The sequence below is a fragment of the Myotis daubentonii genome, chromosome 1 (genome assembly GCF_963259705.1).
Source record: "Myotis daubentonii chromosome 1, mMyoDau2.1, whole genome shotgun sequence".
Taxonomy (NCBI): Eukaryota; Metazoa; Chordata; class Mammalia; order Chiroptera; family Vespertilionidae; genus Myotis; species Myotis daubentonii.
Genome location: NC_081840.1, coordinates 135,117,636 through 135,142,838, shown reverse-complemented (window position 1 = coordinate 135,142,838; position 25,203 = coordinate 135,117,636). Strand labels below are relative to the sequence as shown.

The 25,203-nt window shown below is 39.4% G+C and overlaps 1 protein-coding gene across 2 annotated transcripts in view; it reads right to left on the bottom strand.

Moving 5' to 3' along the window:
* The window catches only part of PLXDC2 (plexin domain containing 2), a 425,945-nt gene that overhangs the window by 240,286 nt on the left and 160,456 nt on the right, over positions 1-25,203 (bottom strand). For both annotated transcript variants that reach the window (XM_059660677.1, XM_059660673.1), the window contains one exon: positions 10,396-10,607. In XM_059660677.1, the coding sequence (XP_059516660.1) occupies positions 10,396-10,607 (212 nt within the window). The remainder of the gene's footprint in view (positions 1-10,395; positions 10,608-25,203) is intronic.

Sequence of the window (25,203 nt, the reverse complement as noted above, 5' to 3'; positions counted from 1 at the left end):
AGAAATAATGACAGAAAACTTCCCCCACCTGGTGAAAGAAATGGACTTACAGGTCCAAGAAGCGCGGAGAACCCCAAACAAAAGGAATCCAAAGAGGACCACACCAAGACACATCATAATTAAAATGCCAAGAGCAAAAGATAAAGAGAGAATCTTAAAAACAGCAAGAGAAAGAAACTCAGTTACCTACAAGGGAATACCCATACGACTGTCAGCTGATTTCTCAACAGAAACTTTGCAGGCCAGAAGGGAGTGGCAAGAAATATTCAAAGTGATGAATACCAAGAACCTACAACCAAGATTACTTTATCCAGCAAAGCTATCATTCAGAATTGAAGGTCAGATAAAGAGCTTCACAGATAAGGAAAAGCTAAAGGAGTTCATCACCACCAAACCAGGATTATATGAAATGCTGAAAGGTATCCTTTAAGAAGAGGAAGAGGAAGAAAAAGGTAAAGATACAAATTATGAACAACAAATATGCATCTATCAACAAGTGAATCTAAGAATCAAGTGAATTAATAATCTGATGAACAGAATGAGCTGTTGATTATAATAGAATCAGGGACATAGAAAGGGAATGGACTGACTATTCTTGGGGGGGAAAGGGGTGTGGGAGATGTGGGAAGAGACTGGACAAAAATCGTGCACCTATGGATGAGGGCAGTGGGTGGGGAGTGAGGGCGGAGGGTGGGACGGGAACTGGGAGGAGGGGAGTTATGGGGGGAAAAAAAAAGAGGAACAAATGTAATAATCTGAACAATAAAGATTTAATTAAAAAAAAAGACTTCGTATGATTTAGTGTATCAAATTGGTATTAGTATTTCTAAAAATTAAGTAAGCTCATGTTATAGGGGCTGGCAGATTCAAGATACTACAAATCTTCACAGGAGTAAGTAGTAGCCCTAATATTCCCCCAGATGTAGTAATAAAATCATGCTGTTGACATGCCTGTACCCACTCAGATCTGTTATAGTCTTTGAGCTACAGTTACTTTTTATTACTCTATTTATGATTCTGAAAAAAAACCACAGAGAAAAACTAGTTGGTAAAACATGATGCATTAATATAGAATGGGACTGTCTAGTGCAGTGATGGCGAACCTTTTGAGCTCGGTGTGTCAGCATTTTGAAAAACCCTAACTTAACTCTGGTGCCGTGTCACATACAGAAATTTTTTAATATTTGCAACCATAGTAAAACAAAGGTTTATATTTTTGATATTTATTTTATATACTTAAATGCCATTTAACAAAGAAAAATCAACCAAAATGAGTTCGCGTGTCACCTCTGACACGCGTGTCATAGGTTCGCCATCACTGGTCTAGTGCAATGACCCCAGAAGCTCTCCCTTTGCTTCCCAGAAACCAGAGAGCTGAGGACGTAGTTGAAGGGAAGTAGAGTTTGCCACCCCAAAATATGCCCTTTTGGGATACTAGTTATTTTAAGCTGCTTATTTTTAAGAAACCAAAGACTCAGAAACACACCTCTGTCCTTCCTCTTTAATGCCTGAAAGGAATTTAGATAGAGGACCTGCTCCAGAAAGTGAGATTTAATCACAGATACCTATCCTATCTAATAAAGAAGGAATATGCTAATTGACTGCCCCGCCCTCAAAGATGGCAGCATCTAGTCACCTCAACCCTGCAGGGGCCTTGCCGTGTGCCTGCCTCGGAGTCCCCCAGGCCCCTCAGTCCCCCCAGCCACCCAGGGCCGGCCCGAGGTGCAGGCAAGCCTCAGATGGTGGCTGCCCAGCCTCCCTGGGCTGCCTGAGGCTCAGGTAACCAGGGCCAGCCGAGGCTTGTGCTGCTGGCAGTGGCAGCAGCAGAGGTGTGATGGGGGTGTCACCTTCCCCAGATCGTTGGTCGCCTCCCGCCCCTGAGGGCTCTCGGACTGTGAGAGGGGGCAGGCTGGACTGAGGGACACCCCCCTCCAGTGCATGAATTTTCATACACTGGACCTCTATTAGTTTAATATAAGCTAAGTGTGATAGGGAGGGTCCTAGCAAGGTCCCTTTGATCAAAGCCTTACCTGTATCCTATTGTTAAAGATGGCCCAGCAAACATTTGCTTTTTCATCTCCATGGGAATTGCCTTCCTGCTCTTTGAGGTCCCAAACCACAACCCATCTCCTCTCCTCCTTAGCTTGAGATGACATGTAAGCCCTTCAATGCCCACTCTGTTCGTGGGTTTCATGTTCTTATGAAACCACTGTATATAATAACACATTTGACAGTTTCCTTCTGTTAACTTGTTTCATATTATTGATTGTTAGTCCAGCCAGAGACTTTTAAGCACAGGAGGACAATCCTTTTTCTGCCCCCACAAAAGGTTATGCCCTGTGCACTGATATTGAACTCAATGTTCCATGGGGCCTGATAACCCCAACCCAGCTCCTGGAGACATTTCCTAGCACTTCTGAAATGGATGGCAGGCAAGCCTGGGCTGCACGGAGCTTGATCCTTGAATGTTTACTTCCCCTGCACAACGCCTTTCACATGCTTGTCCCACAAAGAGGAAAAGCAAAGGGGACACCTCCCTCCCTGGAGCACTATGGTGGCCAGGAGAACGGGGGACGTTCTTTATGCTGGCTCTTCTGCTCCTGGGTTCCGGCCCACACTTAGTGGCCACTTGCTCCTTCACCCTGAACCCTTTGCACAGCATATAAAACTGGATTATCAAACCAATCAATCTGCTTTTCGGCATGAGTTTTTAAAATCAATGAAAGATCTAGACCTATGGCCTTGGTCTGTACTATAATTTTTTAATTGAAAATAGTAATTTTCATGAAAGTGTATTTTAAATTTTCTGTTGAAAGTTAGTTTGGGCAAAGAAGAAAATGAGATTGCAATTAGATAGAATAGAAATTCAACTGATTAATAGTTACCTGGTGTTTCCTATATTAGAAGTCTCCTATCACTGTCACTAGTTAGTGCAAAGAGAGGCAGAGGATATAATAGGGTCCCCATGAGTGGTAAGAAACTGAGGCTGGAAAAACTGAGTGCAAATATTCTTAGAATTAATCTCAGGGTCCTGGTGGAGGAGGTTAAATATAATATTTCTCTCTGTACATGGAGAATTCAAATATAGTTTTCACTCTGGAACATAATTCTGGTTCTGCAAATAATTTATATGACTAACACACTTAATAATTTTACACCCTGTATACATCATTTTGAAGACTATTTCCATGCCAAAACTATGTTAACTTAATTAGCTCATGAGGAAGCATCATGAGACAATGCAGTTATTCTTTATGTAACTCTGTGAAGGACGGTTATGAATCTTCTTCCATTTTTGTTTCAATAAAGACCTGACATGTCAAGCTAAGAATAATATATAACTGAGCAAGATATATGATACCCTATTTTAATCCTCATTATCTTTTTAGAGGATGAGCAATCATTGCAGATCACGTCTGCCTGCTATTTTCAGTGCATTTTTTTCTTTGAAAACTAAAAGTCCTTATCAATATTCCGTAAGAAAATGAATGGGGTTAAATAAGAAGTTTAAAAAAACTACATGTTTTTGCCAATTACCAAAACAGAAGAAAATGAAATAGATTTTGTTGTCAGCTGACATACAATCTCTGGCAATGCAGAGTTGAGGACATAAGGTCAGTTCCCAACCCACGTGAAGTGGGTGCTGTCACACTTGTGGCTGACCACACAGCCGGGGAAGCAATTAACCCTCAGAGTCAAGCAAGCACCAGAAGGTTGGGCAAAACTTTGGTCCCGGCAGTTAATGTAAGTTAATAATTAGAAATCTAAGTCTTTCTCAAATTCTTATGCTTATCCACTGCCTTTTCCCTAACTTCCTTCTCATGTTACTCCACAATTCTCATCTAAAGTTAATTTATCTTTCCATCCCTAGATGTGAGCTGCCTCTTCCAACCCCAACTCAGACTCCCATAGCAATATTTTAGGAACATCAATGGAATCTTGCCTGATCCTATTTCAAATATTTTAGTGGCTTCCAAGTACCTTCCTAATGAATCCAAAACACCTTAACACAGTGTTGTGAACTGAATTTTGTGTCCCTCCCCTCAACCCCCGAAATTCATATGTTGAAATCCTAACGCCCCCTCCCCCAATGTGATCATATCAGAAAGTGGGACCTTTGGGAGGTGATTAGGTCATGAGGGTGGAGCCCCCATAAATGGAATTAGTGCCCTTTTAAAAGAGGCCCCGGATAGCTTTCTAGGCCTTTCAGCCATGTGAGGACTCGGTAGAATAATGGCCATTTATCAACCAGGAAACAGGCTCTCACCAGACACCAGATCCTCCAGCACCCCTGATCTTGGACTTCTCTGCCTGCAGAAGTGTGAGAAATAAGTATTTGTTGTGTAAGCCAAATCTGTGTGACACTCACTGTCTAGATATATCTGACACAGGGCTACCAGATTCTAACTCTTTCTTTCTGACTCGGTTCATATGCCCTCAGATCTTTCTTTCTCATCTTTTGTGGAAGCCAATCTGACACCAACATGCATTTGGGAAATTTCAATTCATTCTTGAGTCAAACAAGTGTGTTCCTTCAGGACTAATCTTAGAATTCCCTTGCACAGCTTTCTGGTTCTGCAACCACATACTAAAGCCTCTGAGAGTTTAACACCCCCTAAAATGGAAATGTTTCATTAAGAAAAACCGACACCAGCTTTGCACATGCATAATAAATATAGGAACAGAGCTGTTCAGTATCAGGTGGTATTTTTCCTTTTGGAAAAATGTCACAAATGTGCATGGTCACATTCTTCCCGGATGAAAGTCTCCTCTTCCATGAGATCACTGAACAGAACAGTGGCCTAGAAAGAATCAGGACAGCAGTATTCTGCCAGCTTCCATTACTCTCTTTCCGTGAAATGGGATGTGTTTTATTACTACCTTACATTTTTATTCATTATTGTTGCCATTAGCTCCCTGAGACACAGGAGCGGTAGGATTTTCATTTACTGAGAATATTCTGATGTATTCTCTAGTCTGCAAATATACCACGGACATTCTGCCCAGATGGGACATAATAGAATTTGCCTTTTTCTTTGTAACATAACCATCAAAGCAAGCATACTCTTTTTTTTTTTTTAAAGATTAAGCATTTGACAGTGACTTCTTTCCTTTCAAATGCATTACCTAGTGAGAAAGTGTGATAAAATATTAGCACACACATGATAACCATGTGTGCCCCAATTAGCAATTGCTAACTTTTTAGAGAAACATATTGTGCAAGTTGTTAAAATAAGATGCAGACACACTGGACAAATGTCGACCCCCCCAACAGAAGATCAGAGAGTTTTCCCGTATGCAGTTAAGAGAAAAATGATTGAGCTCTAGTTTTTAGCTACATTTATCACACATATTTGGTGACCATTCTCCATAGTACCTCCTCAGATAAGAAAAACATGCATGATTCAAGAATTGCCAAAGATACCTGCAGTTTCTAATTTGGTACCAGGATGAGAAATCCATGAGACATGTTGATGGTAAGCAACTCTATCTAAGGGTTTTTGGAACCTTTCTATCCTCAAAACCACTAGGTAAATCTACCTGGCACTCTAACTCCTTGCAACTCCAAGTGTGGCCTGTGGTCTAGACACATCTGTATCAACTGAGAGGCACTGGTCAAGCTCACAATTTCCGAGTCAGTTTGGAACATAAAGCTACACTTATACAATCCATAGCCCTCCTTTTAAATCTTCCCTTCTTCAAGACATCCAGGTGCTTTTCAATTAAGAAAAAAGAATCACATGTAATAATCCTTTTCAACGATTAATCAAAGAACTTATATGCATATATGCATAACCCATGGTCACAGACAATAGTGGGGTGAAGGCCTCAGATGGGGGGTTGGAGTGGGGTGGAAAGGGTCAATGGGGGGAAAATACCTTCAATAATAAAGATAAAATAAATTTAAAAATAAATTAAAACCAAAAAATAAATGTTTTAAAAAAATCCTTTTCAGAAACACTTCCATTGTCCCAAGAGAGGGAATATAAAACTCCATATGAATAAGTGTTAAAAAAACACATATTTGGTTTAGTGTGTTAGAAAGGAATTCGGGGTTGATTTATGTCAAGTGAAGAATTGTAAGTTACCAACACCTTCACACAGGAATAAGATAATCCAAGTGAGCTTTATGAAACTCACCAAACACTGACCCCTCAGGCCCTCTCGGTTCTGTAAGGCACCTCTGACGCTCTGAGTTCTCTGGGCAGCCAGCAGCGAGGTGCAGAGACCCGGACTTGCTCGTGCATGTGTGTGTCCCTGGGGTCATGGGGTTCACTGAAGGCTGCTCAAGCAAGGCTGAGTGTGGATGGAATTCTACTTTACCTGAAAGTCCTGAAAGCCTTCATATTCCCAAAGTAATCACAAAACATAGCACAGGAATGATTGATTGCCTTATGACACCACACACTCAACACCTACAAATCAGAAGTGGGCCCTGTTCTTCTCCTTGGCTGAGTGGTTACATGTCCACACAATCAGAGAAATTACAAGAAGGAAGTCTCACATGGACCAACATTCAGATCAACAGTGGCATCTGCTCACTGTTGAGTCCATGCTGGCTCAACAGGAAGTACAAATGATTTCAAGACATCTTTATATCCTCACCGGAAGAATATTTAAAAAAGAAAAACAACAAAAAACAATGGCAACAACAAAAACCTTCAATTGGAAGAATTCTTTAGCTGGGACACTGGGTTCTACAAGCCCACCATTATCTGTTCTTGTGCAGAGCCAGAAAAAATACTGTCACCAATTTAAGAGAATAACAGTCTTTGTTTCATAATGAATTTGTGCCAAAATAGTAAATATGCTATTGTCTTTTGTTTTTGTTTAGTGAAAGTGGGATATACAGTCTAGACATGGCAGAAGTGAGGACATGCACAGGAATACCTAATGGGCGGTTTTAATCTCAGTGGGATACAAATTATTTTTTAAGAATTCCGAGTACAGCCCAGGCTCTCAGGCAAAATAATTCTGATTCCTGACATCGACTGTAGAAGCATCTAAAGCAGTGGTTTTCAACCTTCTGGCCCTTTAAATACAGTTCCTCATGTTGTGACCCAACCATAAAATTATTTTCGTTGCTACTTCATAACTGTAATGTTGCTACTGTTATGAATCGTAATGTAAATATCTGATATGCAGGATGGTCTTAGACGACCCCTGTGAAAGGGTCGTTCGACCGCCAAAGGGGTCGCGACTCACAGGTTGAGAACTGCTGATCTAAAGGAAAAAGCATACTGGCTTTCATGCTATTTCTTATAATCAGCTATATAGAGCAAAATGCCTATTTCTAAAAGACAAGAAAGATCTTGCCCCGATACCCAGCACAGAAGGGTCACTCTATAAACATGTGGTTCATTTCTCTTTTTATTCCTGTTTACTTCAATCCAGCAAAAGTGTTTTCCCCAAAAAGAGATGCAACAATGTTCAAAAATACTATTTCAGGGGCCAGGATAAATAAACTTCGCAGAAAAGTTTCAGACGTAGGCTTTTGTTTCCAGAGTTATGGTGGTGCCAAGAGATGACTTATGGGACTTTAGATCCCCAATAATCTTCACCAGTCCCCAGAATGCCATCAAAATAAATAAACTCAAAATAGAGGGAGTCCGATTCCTGTACACATCTAATTTCAAGGTAAGTCCCCTTCCAGCCAGACTGAAACTCTAACGCTGCTGTCATATTGCTATCTGGGTGCTGCCGCTGTCCAAAATCCTTCCAAAATCAAAATGCCATTTATTGTTCCTTATATATTAGAGGAAGCCAAGTCCAGTAGGAAGGCTAAACCTGAGTTTACATGCGAGCTTCAGCTTCCTTACTCATTAATGGGAGTCCTTATTAAAAATGCTAAACCTGAATCTGAAACACTACACCTGATATCGCCCTCATGTAAGTCACCGAGATGGCTCAGAGAACCCGGGGATGCCGACCTCTAGGCCGATATAAGGACTAAGAAAAACAATATCCATGCAACACCTGGCCGATCTTAGCGCCGCTCGAGCACCCAGCAAATAGCGCCCTGCACCATCCTTCCCGTATCTTTTCACTGATTCAAAATCACTGACATGATGAGGTCTCCCTCTGTTAAAGTAGAAAAAGAAAAAATTGGCTGAATTACAAAGTCAGAGCTATAATAGCTACTGGGCTGTATTTCGAGGAGGGTTCATACATCCTTGAGCAAAGGGCTTTTCTGTTCTACAAGAGATTAGGGGGAATTCGGCATCCTGCACAGAGATCACAGAGTTCTAGGAATTTGTGCCCCCTCTTGCCATCTCAGTGGTGCAGCTGTGTGCAGAGAGTAAACACCTCTCCTGAGCTCTCCTTTCTTTACTGCACCCCAGCTGAAGAGCTTCTCAGGGAAGAATAATGTTCCCTACTCTGCGTTGCTATAACAACATAGTTGCCAAAATAGCAGGCACACGGCAGGAGTCGAATCGCTTCTCAGAGATATTGTGCGACTTCTGCTCCTGGCACACCCTCTGTGGCCTGCTAAGGGTCCTGGCTGAGGCAGCCCGGGGCCCTCAGGGTCACATACTAGTTAAGGAGACGGAGGGGGTTTTGAAAATCGTTGGGCTTCCCACATACATAGAATGCCACTGGCCTGGGCTGCAGATCTTCTGAAAAGTCCCCTCGCTAATGAGGCAGCAAGTGATGCCTTGATACAATTGGCAGAACTATGTTGTATCTATTTCATGAACTGAGTTTTTTCCTAAATAATGAGTAGTTCACAGCAGTAAAAAAGAATGGTGTCTGGTCCTTTAAAAGTATTAAGCATGTTACCTGGGAGAAAGTAGAAACTAAAACTGCAGATTGAAAGAGAATATACAAATGGACAGTGGTCAGACCATGGATGACAACAGAACTCTGACCCCATCCTCTAGAGCAGTGGTTCTCAACCTTCCAGCCCTTTAAATACAGTTCCTCACGTTGTGACCCAATCATAAAATTATTTTCGTTGCTACTTCATAACTGTAATGCTGCTATTGTTGTGAATCATAACGTAAATATCTGATATGCAGAATGGTCTTAGGCGACCCCTGTGAAAGGGTCGCTCAACCGCCAAAGGGGTCGCGACCCACAGGTTGAGAACCACTGCTCTAGAGTCCAGGGAGCCAGAACAGAAGCTTGGCAGCAACTGGCCCGTGATGGGCAGGACTTGATTAATACTTCTCTATTTTTTTGTCCCTGTGTCCTACTCAGGACCAACCACAGAGAGCTGTATATCCCCCCCCAACCAGTCACAGTAAGTGTTCTGTTTTTAAATAGCCTACCTCTAGCTTCTGCAGGCCGACAATCACCGATCAGAGCTTATGTAAAGATTTCTCTTTTTTTAACTGAAAACCTTTCCCATGCCTTGACTACTTATGAGTCTCCACCAAAGGCAAGTGATAGAGGCTGGCTCCCTTGCTATTGCAAACTGAGTAAAACAGCTTCTGTTCTCATTTGGGTGGTTTTTGCTTATTTCCATAAGTGTTGTTTTTATTATATCTAGTGTACTAACAAGATCATATTTTATGATTTGCAATGTTCAGGACTGAGGCCTCTGGGTAACCCTAAAATCTACATAAAATATGCCCTCAGCAAACTTCCAGACTCATCAAACCCATCACCAACCCCTTCTCCTTCCTCCCTTGCCCTTCCACCTCCTGGTTCCACCCATAACAAAGAATTACTTACAGTCAGAGTGGCCAACCATCCCAGTTTGCCCAGCACTGCCCCATTTTTAGCATGGAAAGCCCTACAAGCCAGAAAGACCCCAGCCCTGGACCCCTCAGCATGCCATGCTGTTGTTCGACTCGGCCTCTGCAGATGAAATTCTCTCTGCCAGGATTCTTCTCTCTCCCCACTGCCAAGTTGTCAACCTGGTGGACTCTTTTCAACCTGCCAAGACCCTGACTAGATGCCCACCTCTAGAGTTAACTTCTTTGACAACAGCCCACCTCCTAGCCCCAAGCAGATGATCACTCCCTCCTCCATGCCTGCCATGCTACAGCCTGTATATATTTCTGTACATATCGCATGGTATAGGGATGATTTGGTAATGGCGAGGAGGGCCTCTTACATGGTACATCCCCTGCAGGCAGGTGCTGTATTGTCTTCATCTTTGTGTTCCCCTCACTGCCTTCACCACACCAAGTCCATGCTAGTCTGTTTCATGAGTAAATGAATTTGTGGGTGAGTAAATGGTTTACCTATTTATTTGTTTAACAGAATTGTTTATTATTGGATTACTGAATATTAACAAATTAATTATTTATCTATGAATTAAATTGATCTTTACAAAAAAAAAAATGGTCCAAAAGTCCTAGGTTGAGCTGAAATGACAGTACATATATATAGGTGCCTTACCACAACTGTACTCATTAATCCATTTCAATTATTCAGGCTGTTTACCTCAATCTGGGTGGTGTTGTCCTGCCCATCTTCCAGCAGCAGGTCTGTGAAGCCTCGGGGCTCTGGGGAGTCTTGGCCCACGCTCGCTCGGTTCGTGTCCACAGCCTTGAGGGGATCTGTGTTCCTTTTCCACCTGTGGCTGAACGTATGTGTGTCTACTTCTATCTCCTCTTCCGCTTGCGGGAAGGCCTGAGCAACTTGGTGTTGCCAATCTGTTTGAAAGTAAATAAAACAACTAATTACTTACTTGCTATGAATCATACACATGTTATCAACTTCAGTAGGAAAAATATCTGCTAGTCATGAAAATAGAGAACTAATTCATACCAGTGAAATCTGTTTAATGGTAATATTTTGAGTCGGTATGCACGTCTCTGAGTAGAATGCAATTTTGGGACACATCATAAGTCGTGACAGTGGTTAATGTGAAGACCCAGCAGAGTCTCTAAAACAGATGTGCAGCCCTAAAGCAATGCATTTTTATTCCCTTCCCTCCCCACCTTCCATAACACACTCCATAAATATTCCCCGGTTATTCTGAGAAAACAAGCTACAATCTAGACAAAGGAATGAAAACCAAGTGATTCTCAGTCCATTTGAATACAAAAGTCAGACATTATTAACTTGTGAACTAATATCCATTTCACATGAGTTATGTTGAACAGCAGAGGGACAATAATGTGAACGGTTTAAATAATACACGGAATGATCTTCGTGTAAATGTGCTACCCTGCTTTGTAGCTCACAAGTCAGACTTGGCTCACTGCCTAACTCATTTAATAAGCAACGCTCTCAGGAGGCATCACAAATGCTCTTGTTCACTTGTGTTGTTCTTACCTTAGAAACTTGCTGGGGTGGTACAGAATGACAGTGATAGGCACTTAGAGAAATGAAATGGAAGGCGAGGGGATCAAATCACAAAGGTATTCTAAAGCTATCTGCAGGGACTGTCCTTGCTGACCCAGCTCATCCTGCCACCACAGGAGGGGAAATTAGATTTAATCATTAGTCCTAGTCTTTCATTTCTGTGGGTCAGCAGGGGAAGGTATACCACAAGTCTGAGAAATTCAGTTTCTGACTAGGAAGAACAGTCCTCTTCTACACAACTATTACCAAAAGATATGAAATGACAGCCTTTATAACTGGCAGGATATGGCTTCAAAAAGAGCTTAAGAGAGCAGTGATTTAATCATAGCTGTGAGGTTCCTCTCAATACAAGAACATTCCAAGAAACCAAAATGTGTTTAATGTGGCTTATGATACCATTGACTCAGTTACTCAGAACTCTAATAACTAAGGTAAGGCTACCACTACTCATCACAGGAAAATAGTCTAAAACATCTCCCTTTCAACTCAAAAAAAAGGTGATAATTCTTCTTGACAGAGAGACTATTCTTTGGTTTCATCATGAACTTAAAAGATCTCCTACTGCCTGATGCTTTAGTGGATACAGCTTAGAGAGAAACACTACCACAGGGTCGGCAATCTAGACTTTTCTATGGGCTCATAGAATGATAGGATTTAAAAGAACCATGGAGAATGAAAATGACCAAGAACTCCAGAAATACCACAAAAATGTAGCACTATGTTCAATTCATAGAACTGTTGTAAGGCCGCAAAAAGCTCATGTACGAAAAGGGTTGATTATGGTCCCCTCCCACCCTCCACTACAAGAAATGTTTCCTTTTTTTTAATACTCACTTGAGGATATGATTTTATTTATTTTAGAGAGAAAGGAAGGGGAGGGAGAGAAACATAGATATGAGAGAGAAACATCCATTGGTTGCCTCCAGTATGCACCCTTACGGGGGATTGAATTTGCAGCAAGCGAGGTATGTACTCTGATCAGGAATTGAAACCTCAACCCTTTGGTGCATAGGACAACACTCCAGCCAACTGAGCCACCTAACCAGGGAGGGAAATGTTTGTTTTTTAACACTGTTGTTCCCACTAGCCATTGGACAGTGCGCAGTAAATTTTTGTTGAATGAGTGAATAGGCCGATGAATTGTTGACAGTCTCTTTGGAGCAAGAATGACAGGACTAGACAGAATTGTGTAATAGAAGAAATACTGTACAAGGATTCAGGAGACTTTGAGTGGAAATTTTATTGTTAGGTTTGCTGGATATGGGGTTGAGAATAGTTCACAAAACTCCCTGTGCTTTAGTTACCCTATATTTTAAATGGGAATGACACTATTTTACCTGAAGTAGACAGCTTTTCCTGAGGATCTGTAAGACCTATGATTCTAGGCGAAGATACAGAGAGCAGTTTTATTTGCTTCATTTATATATCCTGCCTCATTACTAAAAATATATGAGGCAGCTTACAACAAAGGTAAGCAATACGTTTTACAACAACCAAATCAGGACCTCCTAGCACCAGGCTTAGGTTCACCTTAGGGCTGTGCATTTGCCTTGCACTAGGGGGGTGGGCATCTGAATACAAACAGTCCTGGAGGAACTACTGAAAATCTACACAGGGTCCTGGCTCACCTGTCAACCTAGATAAGCAGTGTGGCAAATGCAATGCAGTTAATGGAGTCAGAAGTCCTAGAAACAAAGAAATATTTTTTAAAATCACGCAAAAGGAACGGGTCCAACCAGAGGTGTTTTTTTTTTTTTTTTCCTTCTAGTATAATGTAAATTAGGGAAAATATACCAAAAACTTCAAACACTTAGATTTTATTAAAATCTTCAACACAGAATTTCAAAACAACTCTGGGTTTCTTTTAAATTAGTATTATTGTTGGATATTAATTAACTGATATTGATTTTACCACTATCTTTTCAGATGTTTATAGCACAAGATAAAATATAGTATTTTCCATGATGCCTGTCAGGCCGGTCAGTCACACCAGCTCCTGCGGTTCTGGCCCAGGGCAGGCAGTAGGTGAAATAAGCAGCACGGGAGAGGCTGTGTGCATAGGAATTCCATTTCCCAACTTCCCTGAGCCCCCTTTCTCTTTCTTTCCCAGCTTTCTTACCCAAGAGAAGAAATGAAAGGGCACTTCAAATCTCAGGAACAATAAAGTTCATATTCCCCGCTGTTAAGTTAATTAAACAAGGAGGCCATTAGAATGAGGTGGTACTAATACCTTAGCAGCCTGTTACATAGTAAGCAAAACCCAACCTAAGCCAGTAAATGCCTCAGGGTTAAGAAATCAAACCTAAGGGCCATCAGTCACTAACAGCCAACTCTGCGTTTCTGAATCCAGCAAATGCTGAAGCTGTAGCCAATCAAATGGTTTCCTTACTTTGCTTCCACCTTTTCTCCAGAAAAGTCTTTCCCCTAGCTCCTGTCCTTGGCGTGCTCCTAAACCCTTCTGATTTGGTGCTGTCCCTTGGAATTGATTCTTGCTCAGGTGAACTTAAATTTTGTAATATGTCAAACATTATCTTTTAACACCGCTTACACTGAAGTTTGGGTTATTTCATTAATGTGTCAAACTCCTGTTTTTACAGTGACTATTCAAATTTTATTATTAAGATTACTGGGGAAGGTAAACTAACCAACAGGTAGGCCTCCCAGATGAAGCAAGAATCAATGTTTACTCCAGCACTTACAAAGGTAAGTCTCCAGATACCTGTGCAGTTTTGGTGTTGTGGTTTTTTTTTTTAGTTTTTCAGCTGTGTTTTAAAATTTTTCTCTCTTGCTTTACCATCACATCAGCTAATATAATCATCGATTGGATTGTCTCCATCATGGATGGGCTTGCTCCTTCTAAAATTTGCTAAATTAAACTGGATAAACTGATAAAAATGGATCACTTACTGCCTCCAATTGTATTTACAAAGACTAAACATAATCTAAAAAAGGACCTGAGGGTTTTCTAATGAGAAAATTTTTAATTTTTAGAGCCTGGCCTCCATGAATTTTCCTTTGGTTGCTATTTTAGATATAACTCTTTTTCTCTGGTTATGTGATGAATAAGCAAGACCGCCCAATCATGTACAGAGGATGCATGCCTATATGTTCATTATTCAGTAGCACTTGGTTCATCAAGACTGAAGTATAAAATTGGCTTAGATTTTGGTCCCTTTTCAGAATCATTTTTAAAGAAGATAAGACAAGTCAAAAATGGATGTTTTACAGAAATAAAGATGGAGAAAAACTGGCAAAACCACAACCTAGTTATCTACACTGTGAATTATTCCTATACACTTCACAAGTTTTCAAACTCATGAAAATATTTTAAATCACCACCAAAACAAATCATTCAGAAGCAAGATGAACGATATATGTAATATAATCTTTCCCTTCCCAGCTGCAGTGAAAACAAAAGCAACAGGAGGGATCTTCGAATCATCTGTTTGAACAGATTGTATGCTTTCTGTCCACTGTATGTTAATTAAACTACCACTGAAACCCTTCAAAGATAATGGTCTCCAACGTATTTTGCTATAGTTGTTAATCATATAACTCAACAAAACATTAAATACTAGAGGCCCAGTGCACAAAAATTGGTGCACTTGTGGGGGAGGGGGTCTCTCACCCCGGCCTGTGCCCTCTCACAGTCTGGGACTCCCCGCTCCCCGGGGTATTGGGCCTAAGATGGCAGTCAGACATCCCTCTGGCAGCCCGGCAGCCCTCAGGGGATGCTCACTTGCCAGCAGGAAGCAGGCCTAAACTGCAGTCGGACATCCTTAGTGCTGCTGAGGAGGCAGGAGAGGCTCCCACCACCACCGCTGTGCTGGCAGCCATCAGCCTGGCTTATGGCTGAGCAGAGCTCCTCCCATGAGAGAGCGACCTGACCACCAGAGGGCAGCTCCTGCATTGAGCGTCTGTCCCCTGGTGGTCAGTGTGTGTCATAGTGACCAGTCATTCCCAGTCCTTCTGCTGTTAGGGTCAGTTTGCATATTACCCTTTTACTATATAGGATGGAGGCCTGGTGCATGGGTGGGGGCTGGCTGGTTTGCCCTGAAGGGTGTCCCGGATCAGGGTGGGGGTCCTGCTTGGGTGCCTGGCCAGCCTGGATGAGGGGATGATGGCTGTTTACAGCTGGTCACACACCCTTCAGGGTGGGGGTCCCGCTTGGGTGCCTGGCCAGCCTGGATGAGGGGCTGAGGGCCGTTTTCAGGCTGGCAGGTGACTGAAGCTCCCAACATCTCCTTTTTTTCTTTTTTTCTTTTTTATTCTGGGATTTATTTACCTTCTATGGCTGTCACTGGAGCTGAGAGCTGGCTTTAGCTCTGAGGCTCGGCTCCAGCTCTGAGACCTCAGCTGCTGAAAGCAGGTATCTGGGTTTGGTTGGGTTCTATAATTGTAACACTGTTGCGGTCCTGCTCACTCCAGCTCTGAAGGCTGAAAACAGGTTTCCGGGGTTTATTTAGCTTCTATAATTGCGACATTGTTTCTTAGAGTGCAGCTCAGAGGCCAGCAGCAGCAGGCGGGGAACCTTGGTTTCCTCCATCCCAGAAACAAGCAAGCCTCCTGTTTGCTTCAGCTGCCTGGCTGCCGGCGGCTATCTTGGTTGGCAGTTAATTTGCATATCTCGCTGATTAGCCAATGGGAAGGGCAGCGAAGTTACGGTTAATTACCATGTTTCTCTATTATTAGATAGGATATCTAATGACTGCCATTTGAATATAAAGAGAGAAAACTTAAGGATGAATTTTTTGTATATAACATATAAGTTGATCTTAACACATTCTTAAAATATTTTACTTAATTAAAATAGCTGATAAGCTATTACTGAAGGAGTCACTTCATTATATTTCAAATAGCACATCGCTATGAAATCCAATAATGCCTAGCTAATGAGAATAAAGGAAATTTATGTATATCCTTCTATTATTATTTGCAAACCTAGCAAGTCTCTTTTGTGCCATCATATACCATAAAATGAAATAATATAAAATAATATAAAAACAATAGGGAAGAAAGCTGTGCAGGGCTATATATGTTTATATTTGTGTGCTATCCTAATGATTTTATTTAAATACCTTACATTTAATTATTATAATAGTTATATGTTGAAAACATCTTGGAACCCATTTCTTGAGGCTTGCATACAAATCATATGCACAATACACATGGAACCACCGAGAAGTAACTACATATACTGACATGAATCTTATGTAATTAGGATCCATCTGCACCTCTTGATAAGCACTTTGGTCTGCACTTATCAAGAAAACAAAGTCACCCCTTTGAGTCCTCTGCAGAAACACTGATATGCTTCATTGCATACAGATTTATTGGCTAGATTCATCTGAGAATAGATAAAATTATTTGGCTAAGGTAGACTGCCATATGGCTTTGCATCTCAATTTATTGTCAAAGTGAGGAAGAAATTTTATGCAAATGATATGTCCCTGGTTATGTCCTATAATGAACTGACTACCCAGTGGACTTTGAGGTTTCACTGATAGCATTATAGAGTAAGAGAGCTACATAAGTGAAAGCATACAGAATGTTTTGTTGAGAGATATAAAAGGGCTTTAGTGGGACTTAGACATCATAATCTTTATAAGCTCCCGTTGTAATTCTTTGTACCTTTACAGGTAAGAACTACTGCTCCAAATTCTGGTCCCTCCATAGGTGCCTTACGTCATGTCATCCCCACCTTTTGCCTCAAAACTGGTCTTACTGTCTTCAAACTCTTTCTTGTCCAATCCTGTTTCCTTCTGTTGTTACCTGATATACTTTTCAAATGTATTCACTTATTTTTTCTATTAAAATCTCTAATGGCTCCTTACCACTCACAAAACTATAAACCACTTCATGCTCTTGTTCCAAACACTCCCTTGTCTCTGACTCCCCTTCAGGCCCTGTGCTCCCACCACGCAGAATTTCTCAGTAATCTCCTTACTGCAATGAATACAGTTACTTTTGCATGGAGACATCCTTTCCTCACCCTGGATTTTAGAATTTCAAGTTTCTTCAAGATTCAACTCAATAATTGTCTTGTTAAATGAAGCTTCCCTTGAGTCACCCAGGCAGAGCTAATTGAGTTTTCTTCTATAATGCAATAACTCTTTTTACCCGACTTTTGAAACACTTTTCTGCCTGTCACTTGAATGTGCGATTATGCAGAAAAGAGTTAACACAGCCTGAGACTGCTATCCACAGAAAATTGTGTTTGCGAGGCCCTTGGCTGGTGGTTAAGAAATTAGACTTAGGGCGATTTCCCCCATTTCCCTAACAGATAAGAGTGGCTCACTGTGGCTAAGCCTTTTGAGTAAACAATAAGGTTGATGCCGAACACCTGCCTTCCTTCTGGGAGTCTGGAATTTGGGGAAATGCTGGACAGAAGGCAGTTATGTGAACAGCTCCCATTAAAAACCTTGGGCATTGGGTTTCTAATGACCTTCCCTGTAGACAATACTACTTCACATGTGTTGTCACAGCTCGTTGGTGGAGGAATTAAACATCCTGTGTGCTCCTGCTGAAGAGGGCTTTTGGAAACTTGCCCTGGTTCCACACAAGTGCCTTTCCCTCTGCAGGTTTTGGTTATATCTCTTTTCTGTAATAAATCATAACCATGGGCACAGCTATATGCTGAGTCATGTGAGCCCTCGTAGTGCATTCCCAAAACCTGCCTTAAAGACCCCTGATCCAGAGATGTTTTAGAAGAGCGACTCTATCTTACTTATATTTTTTAAAATATATTTTATTGATTTTTTACAGAGAAGGGAGAGGGACAGAGAGTTAGAAACATTGATCAGCTGCCTCCTGCACACCCACTACTGGGGATGTGCCCGCAACCAAGGTACATGCCCTTGACTGGAATGGAACCTGGGACCCTTCAGTCCGCAGGCAGACGCTCTATCCACTGAGCCAAACTGGTTAGGGCTCTTACTTATATTTTTGTCCCATCAGTACAAGCACAGACACTGACATGTAATAACTATTTAAAGTTGTTGTTTTTTTTATTACGAAAGAATGAATGAGTAAATGAATGATTCGTCAGTTTGCTGCTTATTTGAGAAGTGTCTTACAAGTGATGTATGCAATTTATTGTCTAACTTCTTAGGATTTTAGCCATGTTTTTTAATAGTCAGGTAACAGGGCGGATGAAGGAGGAAACTGTGGGAAAACAAATCTATAATAGCTCCTATTTATCTTATTTGAGTTTGATTCTAAAATAGTTGCTGGCCAGTTAAGTGATGTTCAACAACACTTAGGGTTGCAGTTCATCATCTCAGCCCTTTTTCCTTTAACAGACTCAGTAAGAAATGCAACGTATGTCTTTGAAGAATGGACATGGCCCAGCTAAATTGAGAAAATCTGGGGTAGATGAAATGAGAAAAATTTTAAGTTAAAAGTAGAAAATAAGTGAGAATTACTCAAGAACTTTGAAGTGTAGGAGCTCAGTTTCTGAGACAGCAGAGCATTAGAACCATAAAGGCCTTAGCCAACATTTAAGCACCTGCACACCCCCTTCACCATGAGTCTCCTTCTCTGACTTCTGAGCCATTGTAGGGTTCTGTGTTACTGTAGGGTATTTTTCTAAAGAATATTAGGCAGGCCTGGCCAGTGTGGCTCAGCTAAGTGGTTGAGCATCGACCTATGAACCAGAAGATCATGGTTCAATCCCCGGTCAGGACACATGCCCAGGTTGCTGGCTCGATCCCCAATAGGGGGTGTGCAGCAAGCAGTTGATCAATGATTCTCTTTCATCATTGGTGTTTCTATGTCTCTCTCCCTCTCTCTGAAAACAATAATAAACAAACATTTTTTAAAAAAGAATATTAGGCTGTGTAGAAAATATACAAAAAAATAAGCAGGATGGGAAAATCTAATCAAACATTACAAAATAGAATTAATTTATAATTCTAAAGTTTAATATATTAAATAAGATAATAAGCAGACATTTTAATTTTACCCATAAGAATGACAAATTATTCTATGGAAAACATGCTTAAAGTTTAAGACAATTTTAAAGTACTGTAATATATTTACTAAAGTATAAAATTAGAAAGAATAAAACTGTATTAAGTTAATCGGAGTTTTATGTATTGCTTTTTTTTTTTTTTATCTACTTCACCAATTTTCCACAGAGAGGAAGGGAGAGAGATAGAGAGCCAGAAACATCTATGAGAGAGAAACATCAATCAGCTGCCTCCAGCACATCCCTCACTGGGGATGTGCCCGCAACCCAGGCACATGCCCTTGACCGGAATCGAACCCGGGACCTTTCAGTCCGCAGGCCGACGCTCTATCCACTGAGCCACAGAGGTTTTGGCATATGTATTGCTTTTAATATGGGTTACTACTAATAAAAATAACTGATCCTCACTTAGGATTAAATTCCAAGCAATGCTCTAAAAATTTGCATACATTAGTGTATTTGACATGTATTATTATTAGGCCACTTTACATATGAAGACATTGATACATATGAGAGGTGCTAGACTAGGAAGGTAACCAGAGCTTGATCCAGAGGTTTAGTCTTAACTATTATCTAATCTGCCTCTGATTAGTGTTTCAGGGATCAATTTAGCAATCTATTACAAAGCCTAATGACATGACAAAAAGAAATAATCGAAAATTTAAAAAAAGTAAATTAGACAAAATGGATTATTTAAAAGAGCAAAACTATATAAACAATCTAATATTTGAAAGCAATAAGAACTACAATATCCATCAAGTTGACTGTACCAATGAGAGTAAATGGAACAATATTAATTAATGTAAAGACATAGCCGTAATAGCACATTAATATTGATTATATTTTTATTATATCTTGAAAGCTTGTTAAGTACTTTAAAATAAATAATTAATAATCTTGTTAATTAAGAAATTTCTATTATTAACTGCCAAGTAGAAATTTAAAAATAAATACATTACTTCAAGTAGATTTCAGCATTTGTTTTATGGTGATATAACTTCCTGTTTCATAATAAAAAGGACAATTGTCAAATAACTCAGACCATCCACTGAGTTTTCAAATAAAGCTGTCAGATTTGAAGAATAAACTCATTTTCACATGAGCCATATCTACAAATAATTTATAAACAGAGAAAATAGCATTTAATTAAACCTGAGAATCTGTCTTTAATAAGCTACTTTAGGTTTTCTGTAGAAAATGCTATATCATGAGCCTAGAACCTACATCGAAGTTTTAGGTGTGTGACTGCCTACTATCTATAAAGTGAGAGGGGGCAGCTGTATAGCCTTTACAATCCCTCCCAGCTAGAAAAGCCTGTCACCTACTGGCTAGCTAAATATCTTAACATATTTAGGGCTATTTTGGATCATATATATTACATATTTGTTTTCAGGTTTTCTATTGAACTTGTGAAAATTTATGTATTGTGAGAGTTTATAGCAGCGGTTCTCAACCTATGGGTCACGACCCCTTTGGCGGTCGAACGACCCTTTCACAGGGGTTGCCTAAGACCATCCTGCATATCAGATATTTACATTACGATTCATAACAGTAGCAACATTACAGTTATGAAGTAGCAACGAAAATAATTTTATGGTTGCGTCACAACATGAGGAACTGTATTTAAAGGGCCAGAAGGTTGAGAACCACTGGTTTAGAGCCTCCAGAACACAATAAAAAACAAAAACTTATATGGTAAAACACTTTAACACTTCTATTTATCATTAGTCATCCTAAACTACCCTTGTTTAATGTATTGGGGAATGGCTGACTTTAGAATAAGGGCTTTGCACAAACAAACTAAGTCCCAACCAGGGGAGATGAAAAATTCTATAAACAAGGACCAGCCATGGCCAATAGCCTCTCTAAGAAAAATTCGAGTCCTCTGAGCCAGAACAGACCAGATGGAATCAATTGTTATAATGGTGCCCAGTGTCAAAGATGACGTCCAAATGCCTAGGGCCCGAATCACTGAGGGGCCTCAATTCAATTACGGCTGCCAGATGTCTGACAGACGCATCTCATTGCATATTGTCATCAGACCATATTCAGTCTGTGGAATCAGAATGTATAATGGCCAATGTCAAGCATAGGCTGACTTAGCCAATGGCCACACATGCCAACCAACACATGTGTTTCTATCAGATTATGTTTTATAAATTTTGCCTGATTTAAATCATGCAAATCATACCATTATCAAAATAGCCCACATTTCTATAGGTTAAATGCCCTCTAGAGAATTTGTGGGGACTTGGACAAGAGGCCAAAATCAACTTCAATTTCCTCATCACAAAATTATTTCTATTGTTTTTTGTTTTAAATTATGTTCCTTGGGCTATAACTGTAACCTCAGGCAAGTCCTTCTGGGCCTATGTTACTTCGTTAAAAGATAACCTTAGTAAGTGGAAGTTTTGATTCTATACTTACATTCAAAGCCAGCAATATTTTTTGGAAATTTAACTAAGTGACTCTTAAGTTCAACCTGAACAAATAACAAGTTAACTGCACTCCAACTCCTCACTTCCCTGCAAAGAGATGAGCAATGCCCTCCATAGAACCCAACAACTAAGCGATAAACACCTGGTTTGACAAGGCTTCCAGACCTGGGCTCAGCCCTATGGTCTGGTGTGTGAGCATTATGACTGACCATATACTATTAGTTGTTAAATATTAAGTATCACCTGGATAAAAGTGAAAAATACCACTACAATAGCTACATTTATGAGCTTCCTTCAGTGTGCTACTGTTGTAAATACAGAAAAACAAAATATTATCTTAAAATGCTCTAATTGGAGACTCGATCATTACATAAAACACACAAGAACAACATAAAACCATTAAAGAATGTTAAGAAAAAAAAATGGTCCTATATTCAGTGTCATACAAGTGTAAAAGGCCAGCAGGAAAACATCAGTAGCAGCACAGATCATGATTAATACTATGTATATCTATTTAATTTTTACTTACAAAATGGCAATCACATATGTTGTATCTAAATATATATAACTACATACCCAATAAGTATACTAACAATTTAATTAGTCCTCAATTTTAAAAATGGGCAAGTGCCATAAATAGATAACTCACAGCAAGTGGCATAAATAGATAATTCAAATAAAATATAAATACTAAAAGATATATAAAATGTTTATCATTATAAAAAGTCAAAGAAATGCAATAAAATACAATTATTTTTTCTACTCTGTTCACAGAAATTTATAGTAAAATTGTATTATTCAGTATTTGATAGGAGTTTTTCCTGAAGCAAGTATTGTGTTACCTGATATTGATAGTGGGATCATAATTTAATCAAAGTTTTCTATGGGGAAATTTTCAATCTGTAATAAAGTTGTTTAGGATTTGATACTGTGTAAACATCCTTAGATGTGCAAAAATACTAATGAAAAAGTAGAGAAAAATGGTATGTAGTCTTTGAATTCGGTAACAATATATATGCATATATATTTTATACCTATAACACAAAAGAAAAAAAAAGACAGAAAGAAATACATTGTAGTATTAATAGTACTTTTCTCTGTATCATGCAATATGTCAGAGCTATTTTTTTTGGCTTATTCTTTTGGCATATCTTCATTTTATATCTTTTCTATAATGTACTGCTTCTATAGTGAGAGATAAACAGCCCTAAGTGTCCATATTTTGATGGTCAAATTTAATATTTAAACTTGGTGAAACCTTCATGATCATCAAGATACATCTTCCTAGGCAGAGTTTTTTTTTTCTTTTTAAATATGTTTTCATTTATTTTTTAGAGGGAAAGAGAGAGAAACATAGACAAGAGAGAAACACTGATCAGCTGCCTACTGCACACCTCTCTACTAGGACTGAGCCTGCAACCTGGGCATGTGCCCTCACCGGGAATCCAACTGGCAAACTCTTGGTGCATGGGACAATGTTCAACCAACTGAACCACAACAGCCAGGGCTAGGCACCGTGTTTTAGTGTGATCTCATAGAACTTTACTCAAACCTACTGCCGTGTTCTTCTCATTATTGTAATTATTGATTAAATGCCATCCTACAAACTACCATGACCTTAGCCAGGGGAGGTGTCATTTACTCATCTTTTGCTCTTATTTGTTACTAGAGGCCCGATGCATGAAATTTGTGCAAGGGGCTCGCCCCCCACACCTGCCGCCCCTGCTGCTGCCTCAGCTCTCACAGCCCTGGCTTCGTCCAGAAGGTCATCAGGAAGGATGTCTGGCCTAATTAGCATATTACACTTTTATTATTATAGATTCTAATAAAAAAGTTCACTAAAACTGCTCAGCCTGTCCAGTCTGTCTGTTTCCCTGGGATATGTCATGACAAAGCTGGGATAGTGACCTGGCATTTCCCATCAAGGCAGTTGTTCCTTACGACAATTTTATTTCTCTGTCCTTCATTCTTAGACTTGAATACTTAGACGTGTTGGGTTATTTCTTCAGAAAATTTAGAAGGAGGCCTGCCAATTTCTGTGCAATGTCCAATACTCTTCTCACCTCTTCTTCTATTTATAAGATTCATGAAATAAAAGTTCACTGTTAAAGCACAATTACTTTAAAGACTTTTAAAATATTAATATAGATTGCCAGAGCAAGAGAAAATAATTCTCTCCAAGTTACTCTATTTCTCACATTTGATTCAAGTATTTAATGAAACATATCTTCAAGCAACCTTAGGGCCACAAAGCAATGGGCAAAATTCCTTCATCTTAATAGTTTCAAGAAACTTTGCAGTAAATAATGTAAAAAAATTTACTGGAAAGATTTATGATTCTGAATTTCAAAGGCATTGTGAAGTAAGGATTCATAAATAATGTTAATTATAGCAGAAAGCATATAATTCTTTAACTCACACAAACACTGTTATTTATACTTCAACATGGAATAATTCATACAAAATATGTATTTGCTCCATTAAGTATTTTGAGTATTTTCTAGCTGATTACTTGCATAATTTACCCAGTTACCCAGTTCACCTGATGAATAACTCAAGCAATTATTAGAGGTGAAATATCCTGAGATAGAAAAAATATATTTCTTGATGTAAGTCTATGATTTGGAGTTAAAAAACAACAACGCAAATCATATTCTAAATAGATTGTTTCACAAGAATAAGAAACTTCAAACCCCAAACTGTGAAAATTATGAGAAATAGAAAGTGAAACATCATATAAGGATAGTTACAATTTTGGGTTTTTTTACAAACTGTAATAATATATTTTAATCCACTGAATTTAACAAGATTTTTTTCCACTTTTTTGGAAAAAGAGAAATACTTAAATTTGAATATTAACTACCTTTCATTCAAATTACAGTTTTAAAATAAAGTTCCAAAGAAATTTAAAAATGCCATGAATGTCTGAATTTTGTCATTACATTCCTAAATAACATTCCTAATTAAATTGCATGATTGCATTTATTTATACTGATTACACATTTAACTAGCATTGTAAATAAACCACAATCAACAAAATTACATTAAAAAAAGAAATTAAGACAGAAAAAAATTGTGCTAAAATTAGATTTCAATTTCTGTGTTATTCCTTCCCTCTCCCTTTATTCATAAACTAGAGGCCCGATGCACAAAATTCGTGCAAGAGTAGGCCTTCCTTCCCACAGCTGCCAGCACCAGCTTCCCTCTGGCACCCGGGACCTGGTCTTCGCTTGCAGCCCTGGCTTTGTCGGGAAGGTCGTCATTTATTATTATAGATTACTTTTTTGTAAATGGTTTTTCATTCACACAAATTTCAGATAGACTGGAAAAGCCTCTGCTTTAAGTACTTATTACAGTATGCATTTATCAAAAATTCCTCTTCTATGGGTATGCCTACTTTAGTGCATGGCCAAGAAAAATATCTGAAATTCATAAAATAAGGTAAAACCTATGAATTTTATTTTTGGTCATAAACTGTTTGCCAGGGTATTGCCAAACTTTTTATTTTATATATTTACCAATGTTCAGGATAAT